This window comes from Aquarana catesbeiana, linkage group LG03 (assembly GCF_042186555.1).
Source record: "Aquarana catesbeiana isolate 2022-GZ linkage group LG03, ASM4218655v1, whole genome shotgun sequence".
In the NCBI taxonomy this organism is placed as follows: domain Eukaryota; kingdom Metazoa; phylum Chordata; class Amphibia; order Anura; family Ranidae; genus Aquarana; species Aquarana catesbeiana.
The window spans coordinates 45,453,976-45,481,796 of record NC_133326.1 but is presented as its reverse complement, the minus strand read 5'-3'; the positions used below and the strand labels follow the sequence as shown (position 1 = coordinate 45,481,796).

At 41.9% G+C, this 27,821-nt stretch overlaps 1 protein-coding gene across 1 annotated transcript; it reads right to left on the bottom strand.

The window, feature by feature from the left end:
- Positions 1 to 706: 706 nt before the first annotated feature.
- Positions 707 to 27,451, bottom strand: LOC141131323 (ras-related and estrogen-regulated growth inhibitor-like protein). The gene is made up of 4 exons (XM_073618457.1): positions 27,193 to 27,451; positions 19,614 to 19,667; positions 13,811 to 13,887; positions 707 to 5,266 (listed from the first exon to the last, which is right to left on the bottom strand). Exons 1-4 carry the CDS (start codon positions 27,434 to 27,436, stop codon positions 4,838 to 4,840), a joined length of 804 nt encoding a protein of 267 aa, XP_073474558.1. The 5' UTR covers positions 27,437 to 27,451; the 3' UTR covers positions 707 to 4,837.
- Positions 27,452 to 27,821: the final 370 nt, after the last annotated feature.

Below are 27,821 nucleotides of genomic sequence, written 5' to 3'. Positions count from 1 at the left end.
ATTTTCGTATCGTGTGTACGGACCTTTACTGACACTGATGCCAATTAAAAAAAAAAAATAAAATTGTATTTTAACCATTTGCCGACCTGCTCACGCAGATATACTGCGGCAGACCGGCTCTCCTGCGCGAACTGACGTGCCTGTACGTCGGTCCATACAAGGATAGCAGGCACGTGCCTGCCACGGGTCCCATGGACTCGATGTCCACCGGTGGCCTGTGATCGCCTTTTTAACCCCTTGATCGCTCCCTAGTGTTAACCCCTTCCTCTATGGATGCCGAATGCTTGACTCGGGAGCGTGCCCGCAAGGTAACCCCCTAGGGAGAGCGCCTCTTCAAGGGGGTTATCCAATGCAGGGAGGAGCCGCGAGAGCCGCCGAGGGACCCCAGAAATGGATGTTCGGGGCCACTCTGTGCAAAAATGAGCTGCACAGTGGAGGTAAGTATGATATGTTTGTTATTTAAAAAAAAATAAAAAACAATCCTTTAGTATCACTTTAACTGAACAAGCTGAAGTTAAAAGGCGATTGGCTACCATGAACAGCTGCACCAGATTTTGAGTGCCCCTATTTTAATAAATCTACCCCAATGGATATTAAACTTAAAAGATGTTTAAACTCCAGTGTTTTTGTTTTTCAATGTCCCTCTAGGCCTTTGGAGTTCCATGCGCCTGTATATGCAAAAATATCAAATACCACAGAGAGTAGATACATTTATACACATAAAGAATATTTATTGATATATTGTATATATTATACAAACCATTTAAAATAGATTTTACTTTGCTATTTACATATACTTTTCTATTTTCAAAGGAAGGCAATACAGATATAATAGCAGAGCTCTGAACTGTACAAATATACAATCATAATGTACATAATATATTTTACACAGAAAATAATATACAGGTTACATAGTGGGGACACTGGCAGTACATTTGAATTGACACAATAACACCTGACGTATTTTTTTTTTCACAGATTTATGTATTAAATGAAGGCAGTGCTGTGATGGAATATGATGAACACTCGCTATCAGTGGAAAGCATCATAGCTCTCATAAAACATATTTGCTTTGCTTATCTACAGCAATAACTGTGCACCTTTATTACATCAAATTTATCTTGAAAAAAAATGCCCAATAATATTAGATAAAAGACATGTTTGCTCATCTGAAATTCACAATAACTGCAGAATGCAAAAATATTACCATTACAAAGAAAATATGGCACAAAATAATGGTGTGGCTTCTTTTTACAAGGCTTACAATATTCATAGACTAATTATCGCTTTATTTCCCCTTACCCTGAAGATAAGGTAGACATCACAGTGGGGGGGTCTTAAAGTGGTTGTAAATCCTTATGCTGCGTACACACGATCGGAATTTCCGTCAGAAAAAACTTGGATGGTTTTTCCGACGGAATTCCGCTCAAGTTTGCCTTGCATACACACGGTCACACAAACGTTCTCTGAACTTTCGACCATCAAGAACGAGGTGACGTACAACACTACGACGAGCTGAGAAAATGAAGTTCAATGCTTCCGAGCATGCGTCAAATTGTTTCCGAGCATGCGTGATTTTTTGCACGTCCGAATTGCATACAGAGGAATGCATTTTCAGATAGGAACTTTTCCCGACCGAAAAATAGAGAACATGCTCACAATCTTTTGCTGGCTGGAATTCCGCCAGCAAAAGACCGATGGAGCATACACACGGCCGACAAAAAGCTCTCATCTGAGTTTTGCTGGCGGCATTTCTGATCATGTGTACGCGGCATTACATTTACCCTGTCAAGTGACTGGCCTTTGATAATAAACAGAGCTAAAACGAAACCGCCTTAAAAAGTTGTACCTATTTATCTGCAGCCTTCTCTCCTCTAAAGCACTTCAAAGTACATAGATCAAAGGCTATTTCTAAAATAGAGAAGGCAAGGGGCGGGGATCTGATATCACACTCTACACAGCTTACAGGAGGGAGCTACTTGTAATCTGAGACCTAAGAGCAGGGAATGGACACACCCCCCTTCTACATAGTCAGTCACCCAACAAATTTTATTAAAAATACTAACAATAACTTACAAAGCCATCCACAACTTGGCCCCCAGCTACATCACTAACCTAGTCTCAAATACCAAACTAATCGTTCTCTTCATTCCCTCCAAGACCTCCTGCTCTCTAGCTCCCTCATCCCCTCCTCCCATGCTCGCCTCCAGGACTTTTCCAGAGCCTCTCCCATCTATGGAACTCCCTACCCCAATCTGTCCGATTATCTTTCTCTCTCTGTTCCATGAAAACGCTCCTCTTCAGAGAAGCCTATTCTGCCCACACCTAACAATTGTACTTTTATTTTCTTCAACAGCTCATCCCCCACAGTTATTACCTTTTGTATCACTTGACCCCCCCCCCAGATTGTAAGCTCTAACGAGCATGGCCCTCTGATCCCTCCTGTATTGTATTGTATTGTTTTGTAATTGTACTGCCTGCCCTCATTTTGTAAAGCACTGTGTTAACTTTTCAAGGTAATTACCATTCCAGGTGGTATCACTTGTATACACACCGTCCTAGTGTGTAGGAGATGAAGGGTCCTGGCTCGGCAAAGGCAATGGCTTTAGAACCACTTTAAAACTTCAGTTGGTAGGGGAAGGCAGGGTAAGCTTTCCAAAAAAAGTTTTTTAGGGATCGCCTAAAATAGGACAACGTAGAAGACAGCTGGACAGATTGGGGTAGAGAGTTCCAAGGAATGGGATAGGGCTTGGGAGAAGTCCTAGGGACGAGCAAAGGAAGAGCAGATAGGATGGTGTGGGTGATGTATTAAGAAAAGATTTTTGATGTAGCTGGGGAGCTGTAAATGGCTTTGTATGTTGTCAGTAGTATTTTGAATTATTTTCATTGGCAATTGAAAGCCAGAAAAGGGATATGCAAAGAGAGGTAGCTGACACTGAGGGTAGATAGGGTAGATGCAGATAGCTGCAGCCACTGAGACTGTAAGAAGCAATGCTGCTGTCAGTGTTTGGATGTAATCACACATGGAGCAATTACCTGTGCTTAGGGACAGATAATCGCCCCTCTATTTGCCGTCCCCCCCCTGTGAATCCAGCCACAGGAATTCACTGGATTCTTGCCGCGGCCAATATTTTTTTGCAGTGTGAATGAGGCCCAAGCTGCCAGGTTGGAAAATCTTTTGGCAATTCTTATTGCTCTGTGCCGACCAAAAAAGAGATAATTAGGCACCAAGTGTATTTAAAGTGGTCGTAAATGCTGAGGGCTTTTTTACCTTCATGCATTCTATGCATGAAGGTAAAAAACCTTCAGTGTGCAGCGACCCCCTGTTACTGTCTTATACTTACCTGAGCCTGAGCCCAATTCAGAGATGTGCACTAGAGCAGAAGCTCTCCCAGGTCTCTCCCTCCACACTGGCTGAGACACAGCAGGGGGAGTCATTGGCACCTGTTGCTGTCAATCACAGCCAGTGAGAAGGGAGCAGGAGGAGTTCTCCCAGGTCTCTCCCTCCTCATTGGCTGAGACACAGCAGGGGGAGCCATTGGCACCTGTTGCTGTCAAACACAGCCAGTGAGAAGGGAGCAGGGGCGGGGCCAAGCCAAGCCGCGCTCTCTGTGTCTCAGACACACAGAGGCGGCTCGAGAGCGGGGATGCAACAGCAAACAGCTTGCTATGGGGACACTCATTAGGGAGGAGAGGCCAGGAATCTCCCTTCTGACTAGGTGAGACAACAGAGGCGCCATTGTTTCCGCTGCTGTCAAAGTCAGTTAGCCAATCAGAATAGAGAGGGGGCAGGGCCGAACCACAGCTCTGTGTCTGAATGGACACAGGAAGCTGTGACTCAGCTAAGGTGCCCCCATAACAAGTTGATTGCTGTGGGGACACTGAACAGTGGGGAGGGGCCAGGGTCACAGAAGAGGGACCAGAGAAGAGGAGGATCGGGGCTGAGTATAACATGTTTGTTATATTTCTAAAAAAAAAAAAAAAATCTGAACCTTTACAAAACCTTTAAGACTTCATCTATAATGCATTATAATTGGATACGAATGTCCAAAAGGCTAAAAAATAAAAAAATCATCACAGGTCTTTATGTTTTTGACTGAGATCAGAACGTGTGTGCTCCTCACACCCAAAATTCCTGGATTTTGATGAACTACTTCATTTTATGGCTTAACTGCTGTGAGCACAGGGATCTGTTTATTGTGATTTCTGCAATTAGCAATGAGGTGCTTCTGTATTGTCCCAGCATGGAATGTCGGCTATACACATTCCATGACCCTCATAAAAATGCATTCCTCCCAGTGCACACAGCCAAGGAGCTTGTGAACACACAAAAGAGCACCTAAACAATGCCAGGACAGTAATATGTCTACATTCATTCCAATAAGCAATGGTAAATCACTGATAGACTCTTTCCTTTCACTACTGTGCAGATCTGCCACATGATGAAACCAAAAGTTCGAGATAGAATGCAAAGCTGAAAGAACGCAGCAACAAGAGCGGACATGTCTGATAGGAGATAATGAACAGATGAAAGCTGGAGACTCTTTAGATCTTCTTAATGTGTGGCGAAGCTTATCACACAAAAGCAGAGTCACGGTGATAAGCTGGGGTTATTTTTAATTTCACTCCTCATTTTCTAAGTTACTGCGACAACTTTAGAAGCTGTTAAGTAAACCATTTAGTTCATGTGTTAAAAGAGCAACACAAAAAGTTCAGGTAGGCAGTTCTAAATACATGTCGGTTCCACCACCAAGTCAGATGGTTAGAATGTAAAACAGAAGATGTTGCAGATGTTGAAGTCATGTCATGTGTCATCGTCTGCCAAGCATTTCAGATATTACAGGGAGTCCGTTCTCCTCCTTGCAAACACTGCGGACATGCTCTTCACAATGCCTCGTATTCCTGTCCCCTTCTTGGTCACCAGCTTGGACTCCTTAATCTTGTCCACCAAGCCATGGAAAACCATAAGAACACCGTGGTAGGCCTCGGCTGCTGAAACTTCATAGAACTCGCAGTCCATAGACAAAGCCAAAAGCCTCCCTTCTTCGCTGGAGACAGTTCGTAGGTGGTGCAGATCGCGCTTATTACCCACAATGACTATGGGCAGTTTCTCTGGTCCTAAGCAGTCTTTGGAGGCTTTGATGAGTTGGATAGTCTGGCAGATAATGTTAAAACTGGCCCGGTCACAAATGCTGTAAACCAAGACAAAGCCGTCAGCCCACTGAATGCGCTTCTCCTCCTCTGCGCAGCTTTCTTCAGTTGGCTCCTATGGCAATTTAGAAAATAAAAGTCAATTAAGAGCAACAGCATTTTAACATATAGAGATTAATGGATTTAATAAAACCTTTCCTGATAAGGAGCAGATAGTGCATTTTGACCAAAGTTACTTTTTTTCCCCCTCTGTTACCCCCCCCCCCCAAAAAAAAAAAACCCACATACTTAAAGAGGAACTATGAGCACCACCAACCAAAAATGCTATTTAATTAATTTTTAATATTCAAAGCAATCTCACCCATCCATTCATGTCCCCATGCTATATTTTGCTGAGTAATCACTTTGAAAAATGCTCCCTAGCATTTCTGGTTGTGGCCATCTTGAGTATGGGCAGATTAATGATTAATGTAGCATTTTACTTCCTGGAATCTATCTGTCTTTAACTCAGGCATGCTGAAAGGAGGGTGTGCTTAGTTGAGAAAATACCTCCTCCCGTCCTGAAGGCATCTAGGATGTATGACATAGTTTGCCTAGGCCTGGAAACCAGGAAGTAACTGAATAAATGTTAAAAAAAAAAAAAAAAAAAGTTTAACACAAGTAAATATTATATACTTCACTATTTATTTTCTAACACTAGCGAGGATTAAAACTAGTCAATGTTGATTGAGAGAGTGAAGTTCCACTTAAACTACTTGACTCCCCAGCAATTCCTCAGCATCCTACTCTACCATAGCCAGCACAAAATACCTGGTACTAACAGATATGGGGGAACATGTGACCTCATTCCATGTGACAGCACTCAGGTCAACCAACAAATCACTAGGTCCGAGCACGGTCACATGGTGGAGGGAGTGGCACCATCGATCCCTCTAAGCTCCAACAATCGGGCATTCTGGTGCTGGCTGTGACAGAGGAAGGAGTGGAAGGTGATCAATAGGAAGGTGAGTATCAGTGGGTCTTGGGTGGTCTTTTCATATACACTGTCATTTTGCCATGTATGGACAAAAGTTAAAGTATAACTGAAGGCAATTTTTTTCTAAAGTTTTGGATAGAGTGGAGAGGGACTAGAAAATCTGTCAGGTTTTTATTGCTATCAGTGCCCGCCGTTCGGGAGTTCACCCTCTATTTGCCCTGTTTAACGTTATCAATACAAATGAAAGTGAGAAAATCCCAAATTTTGGGTTGTTCCCAGAATAACAGTGGGGAAACCTTCCAATAAAGACACTACTTCTGGTGACAACCAGGGATTCCCTCATTTTGGAGGGATTGCCTCTCTCTTCCTGTTTTGGCTATGGGACAGAAGTGAAGGGAAATCTCCCCAATGGGACATAGATCGCCCAAAAAAAAAAAAAAAAAAAACTGACAGGGGTTATAACCCTCCCTTACTCTATCCAAAATGAAAAAAAATAAAAAGTTTTTCAGCTAGTTCTATATTAGTTATCTCTAAGTATTACCTAAATCTATAAGGCAGAAACAGTAATATCTTAGGGGTACAAATACGGTGCCACATTCCATATGCACACATCCAAACGTTAGGAACCAAAAATTTTCAATCAAAATTCCAAACCACCTTGGTGGTGATTTGGAGCGCTGGATACGACTGATGTTATTCTAGGTTTTTAATTAATGTGGTAAGTGTAAATATGCGATTAAAGCTGTGTATGTGTGTAAAACATAGGATTGTTATTTTTATCATTTGATGTTGTACAATTTACTATTATTATTATTTTTATATTATTATTGTTATATTACTCTCCTAAATTTTCCCCTGAAGAAGCCTGGATTTTTCAAGTCATGCAACACTAAAAGGACTAGTCTAATCTAGTATCATTTCACATCATAGACTGTGTATGGACTTCTGTGTGTCAAAGTGCTGCATTGATCATTGTAAACTATTAATTAGAGGGAGAATGTGACACATGATTTTGTATAATATTAAAGGGGTTGTAAAGATAGGTTTTTTTTTTTTATCTTAATGCATTCTATGCATTAGGATAAAAAGCCTTCTGTGTGCCGTAGCCCCCTTAACACTTACCTGAGGTTCTTCGCTGTCCAGCGATGTCCACGAGTGTCTCAGTCACCCAAGATTCTCCTTCCTGATTGGCTGAGACACAGTAGCGGCGCCACTGGCTCCTGCTGCTGTCAAAGTCAGCTAGCCAATCAGGGGAAAGAGGGGGCGGGGCAAGGTCAGGGCTCTGTGTCTGAATGGGCACAGGGAGCTGTGTCTCGGCTTGGGTGCCCCCATAGCAAGTTGCTTGCTGTGGGGGCACTGAACAGGAGGGAGGAGCCAGGATCACAGAAGAGGGACCCGAGAAGAGGAGGATTTGGGCTGCTCCGTGCAAATCCAACTGCACAGAGGAGGCAAGTATAACATGTCAACATGTCATAACAATCACTTTAATGATGAATAATGGTTAATTAATTTTGTTCATTTTAATTGTGTTTTGCTGCTTAGAACTGTACAGTGCCTTGAAAGTTCCCTTTAACCAATGAGATTTTTTGGTTCCTATCTTTTATTACCTAAATCTCTAGCTACATGACTGTTAGTGGACACAGACACATCCCTCTTTACAGTGTAAACACACGGGCATATTTTAATGCCCAGGAGCCCCTGGTACTGCATACAGCCACCCACAGATGTGGATGCTTGGAAGCAGCTGCCCGTAGGTAAGCACTGCTACTTGCATAAAGTGATGCATGCACATAGACATAAGTCCCTGAATGCAGACAGTCTACAGCCACCTACAACTATTCATGTCTATGGGCGGCTGTATGCAGCACCGGGGGCTCCCAGACACTAAGACCCCTTTCACACTAAGGCACTTTTAAGGTGTTTTATAGCGCCTGTAAAGCGCCTCTCAAACCACCCCAGTGTGAAAGCCCTAGTGCTTTCACACTGGGGTGGTGCACTTGCAGGACGGGAAAACACGGGATGGGAAAAAAAAGTTCTGCAAGCAGCATCTTTGGGGCGGGGCGGGAGCGGTGTATACACCACTCCTCCACCGCCCCTGCCCATTGAAATGAATGCCGAAGCAACTGCAAAGCGAGCGCTATTAACCCTTTCTTCGGCTGTTTGTGGGGGTTAAAAGCGCCCCGCTAGCGGCCGAAAAGTGCCGCTATAACAGCGGTAAGGCCCCGCTAAAACTAGCGGCGCTTTACCGCTAACGGACCTGCCGCCCCAGTGTGAAAGGGGTCTAAAATATGCCAGTTTGTTTGCAATACAAGTAGGACTACGCCCGTGTGGATGAGTCCTTAGGGGCACAGAAATGATATATATTGTAGTTATAAAAAAAGCAAACTTAGTTAATCATGGTCAAAGAAAAGGCGATTTCTGATTGGCTGCAATAAGGTTATTCTTTTTGCACATTTTTTGCGCTTTTTTGTTTTAAATACTGGTCTGTATCCTTTGCTTTAATACAATTTTCCAATTGCTTAATTCAGCACATTCCTCAATCACTGATCAAAATGGAAAATATTTAACTTTTTTTTTGTGAAGTTGCATTCAGATAAGAGCAGCCTAGTGGCTAGTTCTCCTTATCTCCCTTGGCGTTCTATTCATGATCAGACACTGGTACAGATGTTTTAAAGCAGCTGTGTTTTTCCATCAGCTAAAAGCGCAGTCTCTGGGAAGCATCCAGTGATAACTTTCTGTATGTTGTAATATCAAGTAGGATAAGGAAAGTCATTGAGTAAGACCCCTAGTAGCATAATTGCTACTTCAGTAGTAAAATATTAAGTGTTTGGTAACGTATTAACCGAGATTGTGGTCGGTGTCATGTGACTGCGTGCACAAGTGCCTCTAAGCACTGATACTTTATCATAATCTGTGTTTGCAGGGTTTAAATCCATTGTTTAAATCATAGTGTTTTATGAAAGATAATGCTATAGTGGAGCGGATGATCATAGCAACTAATCAGATTCCTGGTATAGGCAAAAGAATTCCCATGCAGGACAAAAAACAAACGAAAAACAAAACTGCTCAACACCCAGTCCCAAATACCTTTCCTTTGCTCCCCCGACACTCCATTCAGCAGGAGAATCCACCCCTTGTAAGCTATGAGCTTTTAAAGCTGTAGCTTACACAGTCCTATGTACTATACTCATGTGACAGCACTGGTGCTTGATGATTGGCCCAGTGTGGTCACATGGAGTGAGTTGCATACATCTTTATACCCATTAGTACCAAATATACTCCTCACTCAGCAGACAGTAGCTGAATAGAGCAGAGGGGGTGTTCAGTCAGAATTGGCAACCCATCAGATTAGGTAACGGAAGTGACATTCCGTCAGCTGCGCATGCGTTCCACTGGGACCAGGTTTGCTCATCTGACAGACCACCTGAAGTCAGAAGAAGGCAGCGGACATCTTACTACACCCAGCTAGGTCTTGAATTTCAGAATAATTTTTATAATAAAGTGAGCATATAAAATTATAGTATATTAACATCTGGGATGCTGTTTGGATGTTTAATTTTGAAACCTTTAGCACTGAGCAGTGCGGGGTATACCAACATGGCGTCCACCACCTTCCTACTGCCGACGTCCAGCTTCTTTCAAAATGTAACATCCAAACAGCATCACAGATATCATTTTTTTTGCGTATTTGTCACATTTGAATGACTCAGATCAAACAAATTTTATTATTACACAAAGATAACCCGAGTAAATACAAAATGCAGTTTTTTAATGATGGTTTCATTGATTAGGACAAAAAAGCTGTCCAAACCTGCCTGGCTTTATGTGAAAAAGTAATTGCCCCCCAAAACCTAATAACTGGTTGTGCCACCCTTGGTGGCAACAACTGCAATCAAGCATTTGCGATAACTGCCAATGAGTCTTTCACATTGCTGTGGAGCAATTTTGGACCACTCTTCTTTGCAGAATTGTTTTAATTCAGCCACATTGGAGGGTTTCCCAGCATGAACGGCCTGTGCAAGGTCAGGATACAGTATCTCAATTGGATTTAAGTCCGGGCTTTGACTAGGCCACTCCAAAACCTTAATTTTGCTTTGTTTGAACCATTTGGAGGTCACGAACTGATAGCCGGACATTCTCCTTTAGGATTTTCTGGTAGAGTTCAGAATTCTTGGTTCCATCAATTATGGTAAGTCGTCCAGGTCCTGAAGCTGCAAAGCAGCCCCAGACCATCACGCTACCACCACCATGTCTGACTGTTGGTATGATGTTCTTGTTATGAAATGCTGTATTAGTTTTATGCCAGATGTAACGGGACGCACACCTTCCAAAAGTTACATTTTTGTCTCATCAGTCCACAGAATATTTGCCTAAAAGTCTTGGGGATAATTGAGATGTTTTTTGGTAAATGTGAGATGCGTTCTTGTGTTCTTTTTTGGTCAGCAGTGGCTTTGGCCTTGGAACTCTCCCATGGATGCCATTTTTGCCCAGTCTCTTTCTTATTGTTGAATCATGAACACTGATCTTACCTGAGGCAAGTGAGGCCTGCAGTCCTTTAGATGTTGTTCTGGATTCTTTTATGACCTCCTGGATGAGTCGTCATCATGCTCTTGGAGTAAGTTTTGTAAACCGGCCACTCCTGGGAAGGTTCTCCATTTGTGGATAATGGCTCTCCCCGTGGTTCACTGGAGTTCCAAAGCCTTAGAAATGGCTTTGAAACCCTCCATAGACCGATACATGTACATTACTTTGTTTCTGATCTGTTTTTGATTTTTTTTTTTTTTAGATTCTGGCATGATGTGTGGCTTTTTGTGATCTGTTAGTAGTGCTTCACTTTGTCAGACAGTTGCTATTTATGTGATTTCTTGTCTCAACGGGTCTGGCAGTAATCAAGCCTGGGCGTGACAAGTGAAATTTAACTCAGCTTTCCAAAATATTGTGGCTAATCACAGTTCATTCGTGATTCAGCATGGGAGGGGGCAATTACTTTTTCAAATAGGGCCAGGCAGGTTTGAACAGCTTTTTTCCCCTTCCCTTAATAAATGAAATAATAATAAAAAAACTGCATCTTGGATTTACTCGAGTTATCTTTGTGTAATATTAAAATTTGTTTAATGATCTGAATCATTTAGGTGTGAGAAATATGCAAAAATAAATAAATCAGGAAGGGGGCAAATACCTTTTTACAGAACTGTATATACGCTCACTTTATTGGTAAAATTACTCTGAAATTCAAGGCGTAGCTGGGTGTAGTAAGATGTCCGCTGCCGCTTTTTCTGACTGCAAGTGTTCTGTTAGATAAGCAGAGCTGGTAGCGGTGGAACGCATGCGCAGGTTATGGAACGTCCGTTCCTAATCCGTTACCTAATCTGACAGGTCGCTGATTCTGACAGAACAGGGGGATTGCATCAAAGGTGCTACTGGGCAGTGGGGGTAATAAAGCAAATCTGTTACTTTTCCCTGCACGGAGAAGGTGCAGGTTTGCTTTAAGATTTTTTTTTTTTTTTTTATATAGTAAAAAGGTGCTTTTATTGCAGCATGGGAAAAAATCTTTTCAATTTCATCCCAGATTTGCAGATCTGTATGAAATAATCTAACTAGGTTTAAAACTAGTTCATGTATGGATAGCTATTAGCTGATAAAGAGGTAACAATCTTAAAGTGGAAGAAAATCCCTAAGCCTGGTACACACGTTACGTTTTTTTTTGTTCAACCCAGCAGGGTGCACGAAAAAAAACTGAGGAGGTTGTTCTACTAACTATACAATGTTAGTACAGCTATCTCCCTGCTGTGCTATTGTGTTCTGTAAGGATGATTGCTCTCCTGCTAGAACACACTTATCAGCACTCGCAGCCCTTGGCTGAAAGCGCTGATCGGATGCCGATCTGCTGCTGGTTTTCCAGCATGCTCTTTCGGCAGAAGCCAGTCACCACATGTCAGACAAGCAGCTGTACACACGGGCCGAATGTGGGCCGGCTTTTACTGTACCGGCTGATTTTGGCCAATATTCGGCCGGTCTCTATGGGGCTTAAAGTAGTTGTAAAGTCAGAAGGTTTTTTATCTTAACCACTTCAGCCCTGGAAGATTTGGCTGCTCAATGACCAGGCCTTTTTTTGCGATACAGCACTGCGTCCCTTTAACTGACGATTGCGCAGTCGTGCGATGTTGTACCCAAATAAAATGGACGTCCTTTTTTCCCACAAATAGAGCTTTCTTTTGGTGGTATTTGATCACCTCTTTTTATTTTTTGCGCTATAAACAAAAGAGCGTCAATTTAAAAAAACTTTTTGCTATAATAAATATCCCTAATTTCTTTAAAAAAAAAAAAAACAACATTTTTCCTCAGTTTAGGCCGATATTTATTCTTCTACATATTTTTGGTAAAAAAAAAAAAAAAAAAAAAAAAAAAAAAAATCGCAATAAGCGTATATTGATTGGTTTGCGCAAAAGTTATAGCGACCTACAAAATAAGAGATAGATTTATGGCATTTTTTTTTTTTTACTAGTAATGGCGGTGATCTGCGATTTTTAGCAGGACTCCGATATTGAGGCGGCCAAATTGGACACTTTTGAGACCACTGACAACTATACAGCGATCAGTGCTATAAAAATGCACTGATTACTGTATAAATGTCACTGGCAGGGAAAGGGTTAACACTAGGGGGAGATCAAGGGGTTAACTGTGTTCCCTAGGATTGTTCTAACTGCAGGGGGGATGGGACTGACTAGGGGAAGAGAGAAATTGGTGTTCATACTTGGTGTTTGGTCATACTTGGTCATAATTGGTGTTCCCCTGAGAGAACCTGGATTTGTGTGTTCATGCTGTACCTTGTTTAATACTCCAAAACAAATATGCTTTCGGCAATACAGCTCTATCTCAGATTTCTTTGTTACTGTAACCTTACAATTATATCTTTATAGATGTATTGGTTGACGCCTCCTGAGGAAGCGGCATTGGCCACGAAACTTGTTGAGGTCTACGTCTACACTCACATCACTCTGCCTCTACATATCTGTGGGGGTTCTACAATCGTTAATTTTATTGTTATTGTCATATGGATTTCTGCAACAATTACTTTGTTGTTGTTGTAATTTTTGTATATTGTGTAATAATGCTATTTTTATCAATGTTCTACCGTATATTTGGGTACCGGGATAGTCCTAAACCATCACTGGGGATCGAGGGCAATTTTTGGAGTAGCCCTTGTCCAATCCCCCCTCCCCTTCCTTACTAAATTTATGAAGAATTTAATTCTATTAGATATGCTTTATAGCAGAAAGTAAAAACATGGTTTGTTTTTTTTGTTTTGTTTTTTTAAATTGATGGTATTTTTGTGTTTATAGCGCAAAAAAAAAAAAAAAAAAATGCAGAGATGGTCAAATACCACCAAAAGAAATCTATTTGTTGGGGGGAAAAAAAAAAGACATCAATTTTATTTGGGTACATCATCCCACGGTCGTGCAATTGTCAGTTAAAATAACGCAGTGCCATATCGCAAAAAAATGGTCTGGTCATGAAGGGGGGTAAATCTTCTAGAGGTCAAGTGGTTAATAGGGGTCACTAAACTCAGTAGGCCTGTGGACAAATATGATGAAAGATTTTCCCTTATGCAAAGTACACGCCATAAATCTTCATGAGCCTACATTGTGGAAAATAGTTGGGTAAGCCGCTATAAAAACTCACCTTTGAGTACGGAAAATCCCAAATATTAAAGATGACTTCCTTTCCGTCCACCAAGACGTTGTGGCTATATATAGATTCTGCAAGAAGAAAACATTTGAGCGGTCACAACAGAGCTCACTCCACGGGAATTAATATTGCACGAGTGTTTGGTTTGCATGAAAGCTTTCTTTGCGTGTTCGGGACAACTTGACTACATCAACATCCACCCAGCCACATCTGCTTCTGTTCATCCTAATAGCCTGGCTTTATTTCATTACGGCTATACAGAAGATTCCAAAGTAAAACTCAGACAAATTATGTTATCTTGCAGCTTCTAAGTTAATTAGGCAGCTTCTTTAGTTCAGATGAGCTGCATCATCTAAAAATAGTTTTATTATGACATTAGTTTCAAACAGGGGAACGATGGGTACCGTGCGCTCCGCAGTAATGACATTAATGAAGACATCAGTACAGTAGAAAATCTGCATCCCAACAGGTCTCTATATGAATAGGTTCACATCTATGGAGGCTGCGCTTGATGTGTTTCTTCTGCTCGTTTTGCGGTGCGTTTTGCGCTTTTAAATGCATTTTTGCATGCAGTTTTCATGCATTTTGCAGGTTTTTTTTGTCTTCCCTTGAACCACTTAAAAGGGGTTGTAAACCTTTGTGTTTTTTCACCTTAATGCATCCTATGTTGAAAAACACCTGGCAGTGACGCCCCCCCCCGTTTTAAGCTATGATTAAGCACTGTTTGAAGTGTGAAACGCATAAGCTCTTTTGTCCGCTCTGCTGTGGCATGTATTTTTGATAATATTTTTTGAATAAAAAGGCAAAAACTTTTTTGGAATGCGGCTGTCCAGAACTTCTTTCGATGTTGATTGCTATATGCATTGCCAGCACCTGGGCTTCTAAACTGGAGGAGAGGTTTTTTACCTTTGTCGACCTACCTGGAGCGGTGATACCCCTCCCCCCCCCATTTTACTTACCTGAGCCCTGGAACTTGATCCGACGGGGACGCGCTGTCTCTCTGCCCGGTTCTCGGCTTTTGATTGGATAGATTGATAGCAGCGCATCCATTGGCTCCCGCTACTGTCAATCAAATCCAATGACCGGGGGCGGGGTCGAGTCATACATTCGGCGGCTACGGGCACCGAATGCTGGACTCGGGAGCGCGCCCGCAAGGTAACCCTCTCAGGAGAGCGCTTCTCCTAGGGGGCTATCTGATGTAGAGAGGAGCCGCGAGAGTCACCAGGGGGCCCCAGAAGACGAGGTTCGCGGCCACTCTGTGCAAAACCAGCTGCACAGTGGAGGTAAGTATGATATGTTTGTTATTTTAAAAAAAGGGCATAGAGTCGAGTGGGGCCATCACGCCCTCACTCGACTTCCTGCCCATCAGGCCACAGGACCGTATCTTCTCCGTTTCCAACGGCTCCGGTAAGCGGCAGAGACCACCGGAACGCGGCGGGAGGGAGGCACCTCTCCTGCTGCCATAAAAGTGATCTTGGCGAATCTGCCGTGGAGACCATTTTTATCTTAAAGCGGACCGCCCGCAGTGAATAAAAATACCAGGGTTATGGCAGCTATCTGCTGCCATAACAGTATTTAACATCAAAGTAGCGATGTATATCCACGGTGGGCGCTCCGGAAGTGAAACACTGTATATAGCTGGTTGCTAAGTAGTGGGCTGGGAAGCCGTCTGTTATGCCGGAGGGCCAGCATGCACCGGTCGATGATGTCACAGGGGGCAAAGTGTCACTGGCCACTTTATTAGGTACGGCTGTTGAATCGCTTGGTAACACAAATTGCTAATCAGCCAATCACATGGCAGCAACTCAATGCATTTAGGCATCTAGACGCGGTGAAGAAGACTTGCTGAATTTCAAACCATGCATCAGAATGGAGAAGAAAGGTGGCATGGCTGTTGGTGCCAGACGGGCTGGTCTGAGTATTTCAAAAACTGCAGCTATATGCCATAACACCATATAATTTTTTCCCTCAGATGGCTGGCTTTCCGATAAAAGTGATTCCTTTTAGAAGCGGCGGGAGAGGTCCCCCCCCCCCCGCCCTCCACCGCTGCTTGCTGGGCTTACGTTACTGATCACTGAGCCCGGGAACCATGAACCATGCAGCGGCGGCAGTCACTTCCGGTTCCCGTGCCATGTAAACGTTTTGTTTTTTTACTAAAGCAAAAGACATGTAATATTTTTTTATCTCTCCATAAAGAGGACCTGTCATGCTGTATTGTTATCGCAAGGGATGTTTACATTCCTTGCTATAGCAATAAAAAAAAATAAAACTTTTTTTAAAGGGCCAGTGTAAAATAAAAATAAAAATGTTATAAAATAAATGAAAAAATTTAACGCGCCCCTGTCCCCTTGTTCAGTAGTGAACGCATACGTAGGTCACACCCGCATATGTAAACGGTGTTTGCACCACACATGTGAGGCATCGCGGCAAACGTCTAACTCTAAACTGGTAACCTAGAGACATTTTTTAAGCGTCGCCTATGGAGATTTTTAAGTACCGTAGTTTGCCGTGCAATTTTAAACTTGGCGTAACATCAGCTTTCATATTATACAAAAAATTGGGGTATATATTATATGTTCTAATTACATTAAAGTGTATTTTTTCCCCAAAAATTGCACGTGAAGAACCTCTGCGCAAAAACTGTGTGCCATAAAAAATTGCAATGACCGCCATTTTACTCTCTAGGGTCTGTGCTTATTATATTATAATAAAAAAAAAAAAAAAAAAATATTATATATATATATATATATATATATATATATATATATATATATATATATATATATATATATATATATATATATATATATATATATATATATATATATATATATATATATATATATATATATATATATATATATATATATATATATATATATATATATATGAGCTGGGCGATTTTCTCCCCAAAAAAATCTGCGATTTAAAAAAAAAAAAAAAAAAAACACTCGATTCACAATTCGAATCGAGTTTTATTTTTTTTTTTTGATGGACACCGCGCCGGTCCTGAGGAGCTGCGGGCAGGAGTTTTTAGGTGAGGCCACAGCTTCGGCCTAGTCCGCAAGGCCGGACGCCGCGGACTAGGCCAAAGCCGCAGCCTCGCCTAAAAACTCCTGCCCGCAGCTTGCATTGCAGTGCATTGCACTGACCGGTGTGTAGAGTTCCATAGGATTTAAAGAGATGCATTTTTTTTAAGCATTTTTCTACTTTTTTTTAAACAAATAACTTCCCGCACCGAATTCAAATCACACTGCCCTTGCGATCTGCAGCGGGGGTCAGTGCAATCTTAACGACACACCAAATGCAAGTTGTAAATGCACTGCACTTGTCAGCACCAGATCGCATTGGTACAAAACGACCATGTGATCCGGTAGCAGTGCAGTTCCAAAATTGGCGCATGCACAACTTTGCTGCGAAGCAGTGGGATTTGAGCCTATTCAAAATGAATGGGTTCAAATTGCATTGCACAGAATCGCACGTGAATTGAACAGGAATGCAGTGCGGTTCCTGTGCGATTCATAGTGTGAACTGAGGCTCATGTAGTACACTGAACACAATAAGATACAACAATGTATAACAACTTGATGTAACAGATACATTGTATTTTCTGTATTTTGTATCTCTCAAATATCAAAGTGTGTTTGCCCAACACAAAGACAAAAGGTGTTTACAGAAGGGTTCTCACGGTTATTTAAAATCTTCACCAAAAGGTTGACCTTTAATTCTGAAGGATCAATAAAAACACAACGCGCTCATGTACATCAGTGAGAACTCAGCCACAAAGAGACTAGCAGCCCATATTCCAGGATTTTTACTGGATATTTTGTCTTGTTATGCCTCCATACGTTACAAAAGCAAACATCACCTCTGCCTTTTGATTTGATGGCGAGGACAAGCGGAAGGATACAATCCATCTTCTGTTTTGTACTCAGCCACTTGCCGACCGCCTTACTGGGAATTTATGTCATGACTTTGACAATACCGGGGTGATGGCTGCAGCTAGATGCCATAACCCTGGTATTTTCTTTTCCCTCAGACCCCTTTCACACTGAAGGTGTTTTTCGGGCATTTTAGCGCTAAAAAACGCATGTAAAGCGCCTGAAAAACGCCTTTCATGCCTCCCCAGTGTGAAAGCCAGAGTGCTTTCACACTGGAGCGGTGCGATTGCAGGACGTTAGAAAAAGTCCTGCAAGCATCTTTGGGGCGAAGTGGGGGCGGTGTATACAGCAACACAGTCGCTTTTAACCCTTTCTGCCACCGCTAGCAGGGGTTAAAAGCGTCCTGCTAGCGGCCGAAAAGCTAAAACTAGCGGCGCTTTACCACTAAAACTAGCAGCACTTTACCACTAAAACTAGCAGTGCTTTACCGGTGACGCGGTCCAGTGTGAAAGGGGTCTTAGGCAGCGAGCTTTCAGATTAAAAAAAAAAAAAAAAAAAATTAGGTCCACTTTTAGAAGTGGCAGGAGAGATGGCAAGATGGCCACCGTTCATCTCTATGCCCTTGGAGAACCGAAGCGGCGTCATGACATCACAGTGTCACTTCCAATTCTCAGGGCCATGTAAACATGGTTTCTTTTTTTTTCTTAAAGCAAAAGTTTTTTTTTTGATCATTTGCTTTTAAGGGTAAAGGAGAGATTTGGGGTCTTTTAGTCCCCAGATCTCTCCATAAAGAGGACCTGTCATGCTGTATTGTTATCGTAAAGGATGTTTACATTCCTTTGCAATAGCAAAAACAGTGATCAAAAAACAATTTCATTTTTTTTAAAGGGACAGTGTAAAAATAAAAAAATGTAATTAAATAAAATAGTTCCCCCATCTCCACGTGCTTGCGCGCAGTAGTGAACACATGCGTGGTAGGTCACGTCCACATATGTAAATGGTGTTTGCACCACACGTGAGGGATCACCCCAAATGTCTGAACGAGAGCAATAATTCTAGCACTAGACCTCCTCTAAGTAATTTTCTAGCAAAAAATACAGATTTTTACTTGTAAATATCAAATGTCAGAAAAAGGATGGAGATTTGTTTTAAAGATGAACTTTAAGAATTAGGCACAATGTACCCTGCAGTGGCCCCCCAGCCCCCCTACACTGCAAGGGTAAATGCCGATTTGGTCTAAGGGTGCAGGGATAAGGTGTAATACCATACTCCTTGCTCCAGCAGGGTCCCTGCCCATGTTGCTGCCTCTAAGGCACTTCAGGCCGTGGTTGCATGATCGTATCCTAATGTACAATGCAGGGTTTATAGCCCTGCACTGCATGTGATGATGCTGAGGGACTGCACAGGGCCTGGAGTTTAGGGCAGAAGAGAACAGCACTGGAGCAAGTATAAGTAATACACCTTTTCCCTGCACCCTCAGACTAAACTAGTATTCAATCCTTGTACTGCAATGGGTAGAATTCAGCAGATTCCCATTTCAGCTTTAATAGAATTTATTTTAATAATAGGATTCTTCTTGGTGCGTATTACTATGCAATCATTCACACAGGTGTAAATGGGGACTCAAAGGGTTTATTCGCCTTTTCAGAAAAAAAAAAATTACTTTTGTACCCCAGATGTTTTGGAACTACATTTCCCATGATGCTTATGCACTCTGCAGCGTACTTGAGCATCATGGGAAATGTAGTTCCAAACCATCTGGGGTGCCTAGGTTCACCATCACTGGTGTAGGATCTTCACCGTTTCATTTTTTCTGAAAAGGTGAACTAATCCTTTAAAAAACAGTAAATTTGTGATGGTCATAAAAAACATCTCATAATGGTCTGGACTCAGATATGTAAAGAATGTGTACTTACCGAGCTCTCCATACTCTCCAATGAAGCGTCTTGTCAGAAAGCGAACTGTCAGTGCTGCAAGGAGGAGAATCAAAATCAACATTAAGTAAAAAAATTATGGACAGGAGGTTGAAATCTCTGCTACACATGTTATTACTACAAAGATGTTCATCTAATATGTTACTACATGTGAGCGTCGCTGTCCACAGATCCTAAGGGCTCATTCACCCTAGTGATGCACTCTGAAGTGCGAGCTGCATTCAGAGCGCAGTTGACAAGCATTGTATCACCTTATGGCCCTTTTTAACTCCAGAATAGCATGCTACAACCATGTGCATTACACGTGCTTGCAGCCTGGCCCCATTCACTTGAATGGGTCACGTTTATCCACTGAAAGCAACTAGATCAGGGATCTCAAACTGGCGGCCCTCCAGCTGTTGCAAAACTACAAGTCCCATCATGCCTTTGCCTGTGGGAGTCATGCTTGTAACTGTCAGGCTTGCAATGCCTCATGGGACGTGTAGTTTCTCAACAGCTGGAGGGTCACCAGTTTGAGACCCCTGAACTAGGGGGTATAATTCTTTCCAGGGTGTGTGTACACCCCCTGCTGCTGCCTCACCAATCTCTACCTCTAAATACATTTATTTTTTCGTATTTATTTATTATAAGTAATAAATAAAGTGCCATCAATTTAGGCAGTGCTTATTGTACATGAACATCAGTCCCTGCCCTCAAGGTGCTTACAATGTAATGTCCCTAACTCACATTCATACATACACATACTAGAGCCAATTTAGATAGGAGCCAAGTAACCTACCAGCATGTCTCTGGAGAGAGAAAGGAAACCCGTGCAGGTACAGGGAGAACATGCAAATTCCATGCATGTAGTGCTGTGGTTGGGATTCGAACTGACAACCCTAGAGCTGCTAGGTGGAAGTGCTAACCACTTAGCCACAGTGCTGCCCATTTGTTAAAGTGGTTGTAAACCCTTTACAACCACTTTATACTACAGGCAAGCCTATAATTAGGCTTACCTGTAGCTACACTGGATATCTCCTAAACCTACACGGTTTAGGAGATATCCCCTGTATGCGTCGTCATCGGCACATGCGCACTTAAGCAAACTGAAGCAACGGCACGTACGTGTCGTTGCTTCGGTTGTATTGTGCCGTTACCGGAGGCTCCCGCGCGCGTGCGTGGGAGTGACATCATCATGGCCCTGGCCAATCACAGCGCCGGAGCCGCGATACCAGAAATAACTCCCCGGAGAGATATCGGCTACCGGAGCGGTGGACGAGGACCGCTGTGGGGGCTTTGATCTCAGGTAAGCAATTCATAATGAGCTAGTGTGCTATGCATACTAGCTCATTATGCCTTTGTCTTGCAGATTTTTTTTTTTGGTATTATTATGCCTTTGTCTTGCATATTTATTTTTTTTTTGGTATTTTTTAAAAGGGTTTACAACCACTTCAATCTTTATTTGTAACCAGCTGTCATTGAAGTTTAGATGTTCAGACCAAATTTAGAAGCCTCAATATGCATCAGTTCCCAGTGTCAGGTCTGATTAGGGGGAACAGATCCTCCGCTGAATCAGAGCTGAACTGAACGGATGGCATTTTGGAGAAATCAAGGTCTGTTTTGTTTTTTTTATTTATTTTGCAATGTGCTCGGGACAAACCTAGATCTATACTCAGACAAAAAGTTAAAATAAATAAATGAATACCAAAACAAACAAACAAAAAAAAAATACAAAAACATGTATAAATAAAAAAAATGGGCAGACTCAAACCACTTCTTGGTCTTTTTTCTGCGGTCATTTTTCTAATGTTTCCGTTTAACACCCGGAGCTTTCCAGTCCAATATTCAATCTAATGGTGTCCGGATGACTTCATTGTCAGATTACACTCGATTACCTCCGATCTGTCACGTTTAGGTTGCAAAAAATGGAAAAGGATGCAGACATTTTCCCCTTTTTTTTTTTTTGGAGGTAATCTTATGTAAAGGAACACAAGTCCATTTACTGTACGTCATGGCTACCTATAGACTGACATGGAGCTTCTGATGAGGTCTGCCTGAAAAGTGGAAAGCGGGCCATACACTATACAATCCGATTGTCCTTCTCAGATTCTCAGATTTACCAACACTGTGGAATATGCAGACCAAAGAAAACAATACTTTCAATTAGTGTCCAGCCAGGCAGGCCCTTGTTCTATATAGCTGATGGTGGATCTAAAGGAAACTGTACAGTGTATGGTGACCAATTTTACAGTGGGGTCTGAGAAATAGGAACACACATAGGTGCACATTCCTGGCTCTTCACCCTGCCCCGATATGGTCTTGCTGCGCTTTGGCCAAAGCACAGCTAACCCGTGGGTTTTGTGCGGTTTTCCCATAGACTCCTATGAGGTCCTGCGGTTTTGGTGCATTTTCAGTAGGCGCACCAAAGATACAGCATGCAGGAGTTTTGGCGTGCTTTCTGAAACCGCACCAAAACTGCAGGACCTTATAGAAGTCTATGGGAAAGTACAGCTGTCCTGCATGAAAACCGCAGGTTGGCTGTGCCTTAGCAAAAGAGCGGCAGGGCAATGTGCCGTATTGGGCATAAAGCGCATCTACACCCGAGAACAAAAATGTAACATATTGCAGTAGGGTTGCACCGATACTGTTTTTTTTACCGGCGAGTACTCGACGATACAGAGCACCGATACCTTTGCGGAGTGATTTGAGCCCATCCAAAAATGAATGGGCTCAAACAGCACTGCAAAGAATTGTATGCGATTTGAACAGGAATGCAGTGAGATTCCTGTCCGAATTGCATGCAATTTCCCCCCGCCGCTTCTGTGTGAATCCAGGCTAAAGTCACTATGAGAAGCCTGGGTTCACACAGGAGCAATGGGGGAAACCGCATGCAATTTGGACAGCAATCGCATCACACAGGGCCGGGACAAGGGGTGGGCAGGAGGGATAGCTGCCCTGGGCACTGTGGTAATATGTGAGGTTCGGCGGCACCACAAGGAGATTGGGGGGGGGGGCTGGGAATTTGTGTTGGGAGAGGGTAAGAATTGTTCTAGGAGGGGAAATTTGGGGTGATGTGCTAGGAGGGGTGATTTTGGGGGGGATTTGTGTTGGGAGGGGAGATGGGAGAAGAGGATGTGTGTTAGGATGTGGAATTTATGTTAGAAAAGGTAATATGGGGGGAAATCTGTGCTAGGAGGGGAACATTTTTTTGGGAAGGGGATTTGTGCTAGTAGTGCTGATTGGGGGGCATTTGTGTTAGGAGGGGAAATTTTTTTTAGGAAGGGAATTTGTGTTAGGAGGGGAAATTTGGGGGGGATGGAGGGATTTTAGGGGCATATGTGTTGTGAAAGGATTTGCACTAAGCATGCAGATTAGCGCTCGTTTTTCTCGGGAGGAGGGGATTTTTGCTCATACATCTGGACACTGGCACCGCATTCTTGTTCAAATCGCATGCACTTCTTTGCAGTGTGATTTGAGCCCATACTTTTTGTATGGGCTCAAATCGCTCCGCAAAGTATCAGTTTGAGGTACCAGAGCATTTGCACGAGTACAACTACAAATGCTTAGTGTCGGCACCGATACCGGTATTGGTGCAACCCTATATTGCAATTAACCTTCATCCTGAGATGTGGTGGCTGCATTCGTTTTTTTTCTTTTGTTTGTTTTTTTAGACTAAGGACAGGCGCAATGTGGCATGTTCACCCTGGGCCTCTAGATGACCTTGTCCCAGCACCGCATTCCTGTTCAAACGCATGCGATTCTTTGCAGTGCAATTTGAGCCCATTCATTTTGTATGGGCTCAAATGGCATCGCAAAGGTATCAGGTTCAGTATCAAAGCATTTGCAGGAGTACATGTACTTGCACAAATGCTTAGTATCAGCACGGGTATCGGTGCAACCCTATATTGCAACTTATCTGTACCCAGAGAGTAGCTGGCTGCATTTTTTTATTTTATTTTATTTTATTTTTTATATACTTCAATCTTAATTTTATTGGAAAATTATTATACAAATAGACAAATATGCATACATTAATGGCATAATCATACAATCAGTCAATTTACAAATACATTATACAAGCTTACATAACCAAAAAAAACCAACAAAACAAAAACAAAAACAAAAACAAAAAATGGGGGAACATGATGGCAACACAAAGATCATGTTTTGTAAGATTATTACAGTGGAACCTCGGATTGCGAGTAACACGGTTAACAAGTGTTTCGCAATACGAGCACTGTATTTTTAAAAATACAGAGTGTTGTCTCACAAAACGAGCACAATTTAGGCCAAAGCGTGTGCAGTACCGCGTTTGGCCTGAGGTGGGGTTGGCGCCGGAGCCGATCGGCGCCATTCGGAAATGCATGGAAAGGCCCGAGGAGGGCTCGGCTGACCCCGGCAAACCTCAGGAATGGAGTCCTCGGGCCTTTCCGGGCCATTTCCAAGACTCTCCGGCGCCCTCCCACCTCTGGCCGGATGCGGTATTGCATGCCACTGAACAATGGCATGTGGAACAAATTATTTTCGTTTCCATTGACTTCAATGGGGAAACTCACTTTGATATGCGAGTACTTTGGATTACGAGCATACTCCTGGAACGGATTATTCTCGTAATCCGAGGTTCCACTGTATGTCTTATTTAGATTCTGCTTAAATTCCCATAAATCATTCTAATTTCCTGACGACTCCCTATAAGTTCTCCAGGGGGTCCATACCTGACGGCATTTTCCATATGTATCCAATTCATGTGCCAGGAGGGTCTCCATCATCCTCTCAATATAATCCATTTCCATTACGTATTTTTTTAGACTAAGGATTGGTTCACACATTATTTGCATGTTCCATTTTTGACAGCCCAAACTTTGGAACTGTCAAACCGCATGACAAATCACACCCATGTGAACGGGGGCTAAAGGACCGATAAGATGCAATATATACAAATTTTTGTTTTCTGGTGGCCACGTGCACTTTTTTTTTTTTTTATCCGAACGACGTGTGATCCGATCAAAACAAAACAGAGATACACGTGGTGGCAACAGAGGTATGATGGATAACTTGTGATTGTATCTGCCAATTATCAGTCAAACTCCATTTCCCTGTGTGTGGCAAATAGTTTGTGTTGTTGACGATCAATTGTTTATTCCTATTAGGAGAGCTCGAGCAGAAAATAAATCAATCATTTATCAAAGCGTGTACGACCCCCATAAGGTGGAAAATTATTGATGGGCAGCACCGAGATACTTTGTTCATCAATACAATCGTATTTTGATCAATCAGAATATATAGTGGAAACAGAGATGCGATGGATAACTTATGATTCTATCTTAATCATCGATCGAAATCCACTTCCCCATGTGTGGCACATCGATTGATCACAAAAGAACTTGATCATTTATTGAAGTGTAAATGGCTACCATAAGACGATTTGCCAGGGTGGAAAATGATTGATTGTTTTGCATGGAGTGGATTTGGTCATAAATTCTATTGTATTTAGATCGCTCAGGTTGAGGTTGCCTGCTTGAAACTGAGATGCGATCGATAACTTACGATCATAACTTATAACTCTATCTTGCAACTATGAAATTCAATTTCCCCTGTGTGTAGCATATTTATCAGAGTTTATTATTGGAAGAGATCAACTGAAAAAGAAATCGATCATTTATCAACGAATTTATGGCCACCATAGGGCCGAGATGCTTTGTTTTTTAATACGATTGTATTTGGATCAGATTATGAGATTACATGATGGAAACAAAAATGGGATTGCTAATTTCATAATTTATGATTGTGTCTTAACAATCCATTGAAATCCACTTCCCCTGTGCGTGGCACATCGACTGATTTTTTCTATCGGGAGCTATCAACTGGAAAAGAAATCAATTATTTATTTATTGAAGTCTGTAAGGCCATCATAGGGCAGAGAATTATCAATTGTTTTGCATTGATCAGCAGCACTGAGATACTTTGTTCATGAATACGATCGTATTTGGATGAAGCAGATTATGAAATGACATGATAGAAACAGAGATGGGACTGAAAATGTAATATGCTATCCTAACTATTGACCGACTTCCACTTCCCCCCATGTATTTCACATTGATTGATTATACCCATCAGAAGAAAGTGATTGAAAAATAAATTGATCAATTATTGATCAAAAACACCCTATAGTATACATGGCCACCACAGGGTGGAAATGATTGTTTGTTTGACTTTGATCGGGAGCACTGAGGTACTTTATTCCTAAATATTTTGATTGATCAGATGAGATTACTGGTGGAAACTGAGATCTGATCATCAACCTATGATTGTATCAGATTAATCAAAACCCACTCCCCTGTGTGTCTCAGATCCATAGATTATTCCTACTGAGAGAGATCAAACAGAAAAGAAATCGATCATTCGTTGAAGCGCATATGGCCACCATAAGTCAACTGTCCTGGGCAAAAAAATTATTGATCGTTTTGCATTGATTGGCAGCACCGATATACTTTGTTCATGAATACGATAATCAGATTATGAAATATCATGGTGTAAACAGATACGACCGACACTTTAATATGCTATCCTAACTACTGACCGATATCCACTACATCGATTGAATTTTCCTATCAGAAGAGAGTGATTGAAGAATAAATTGATAATTTATTGATCATAAACACTCCATGGTGTACATAGCCACCACAGAGTGGAAAACTGATTGTTTGACTTCAGCAGCACTGAGATACTTTATTCCTGAACATGATAACATTTTGATTGATCAGATGATGAGATTACTGGTGGAAACTGAGATGTGATCATCAACCTCTGATCGCATCAGATCAATCAAAATCCACTCCCCTGTGTGTCTCAGATCCATAGATTATTCCTAGTGAGAGAGATCAATCAGAAAAGGAAATCGATCATTTGTCAACGTGCATATGGCCACTATGGATCGAATGTTTAGGGCAAAAAAAAAAAAGGTATTGATCATTTTGCATGGATTGGGAGCACGGAGATACTTTGTTCAAAAATGCAATATTTTTTTTTCCAGTTTGGAAGGGTACATGATGGAAACAAAGGTGTGATCAATAATGTAAAATGGTATCCGAATTATTGATCGAAATGGAATGATTATTCCTATAAGGAGAGATTGTTTGGGAAAGAAATACAAAGGTTTCTCAAAAGCGCTGCGCAAACTGCTGCCCCTGTATAAATCCGGTACAATAATAATATATACATATAAATGTAGATATAGAATAACATATATAAATATATAAGTGTGTGTTTGTGTGTATGTATATGTGCATATATATATATATATAGTGAAATATAATAATATATTAAATGTATAGAACTATAATAACATATATGTGTGTGTATATATATATATATATATATATATATATATATACATATACATACACACACACACACACACACACACATATATATATAGACAGATAATATATTAATAATTGCTGAAGTGTATGTGGCCACTATTAGATACATTGTAACTTTTGCAGGAAGTATCAGCCAATGACATTCATACAGAAGAATCTCTCCTGCGGGATGACGGTAGGTGCCCCTTGCCATCACTCACCTGACTTGCCCACTCCGTCTGCCCCCAGCACCAGGATATTGGCTTCCATCTTCAGGGCGGTAGGTCCGGTCATTTCTGGATGGGTGAGGGTAGGTTGGTGTTCGGGGCTCAGGCTTACAGATCTACGGACAGGGATTTTTAGAACCATTTGCAGTGACCGCTCCGCTCTCCTCCGGCAGGACCGGTCCGATCTCCTCTCCGATCTCCTCCGACTGACCCCCGCACCGGAGCCCAGCGCAGGCATTTCAATGGAGCGTACCACTCCGCACCGCCCTATAGGGGGGATCACCAAATGAAGAGAGGGGATTGGAGAACCCTGGTGTGCCTCCAGTGCGACATTCCAGTTGTTTTTAACTAAATTAAAGAAGAAGAGAGGAGACAGGTCTGTTATATTGGTTGTAGGTGATTAATAATAGTGATCCGGTTTGGTATATTCCATGTCACTGTACAGAGTGACTGGGGGGAGATGTCAGTTTTGGATAAGGATGTCAGGGGGGAGAAGAGATCTTCTAATCTGTCTGCCCAGAAAAGAGAGTCAGTCAGTTACAGAAAGAAATGATGATTTTTTACACACACAAATATATATATTTCTAAAATAGATATCTCTAAATGGTTCTATTTTGCTTTAT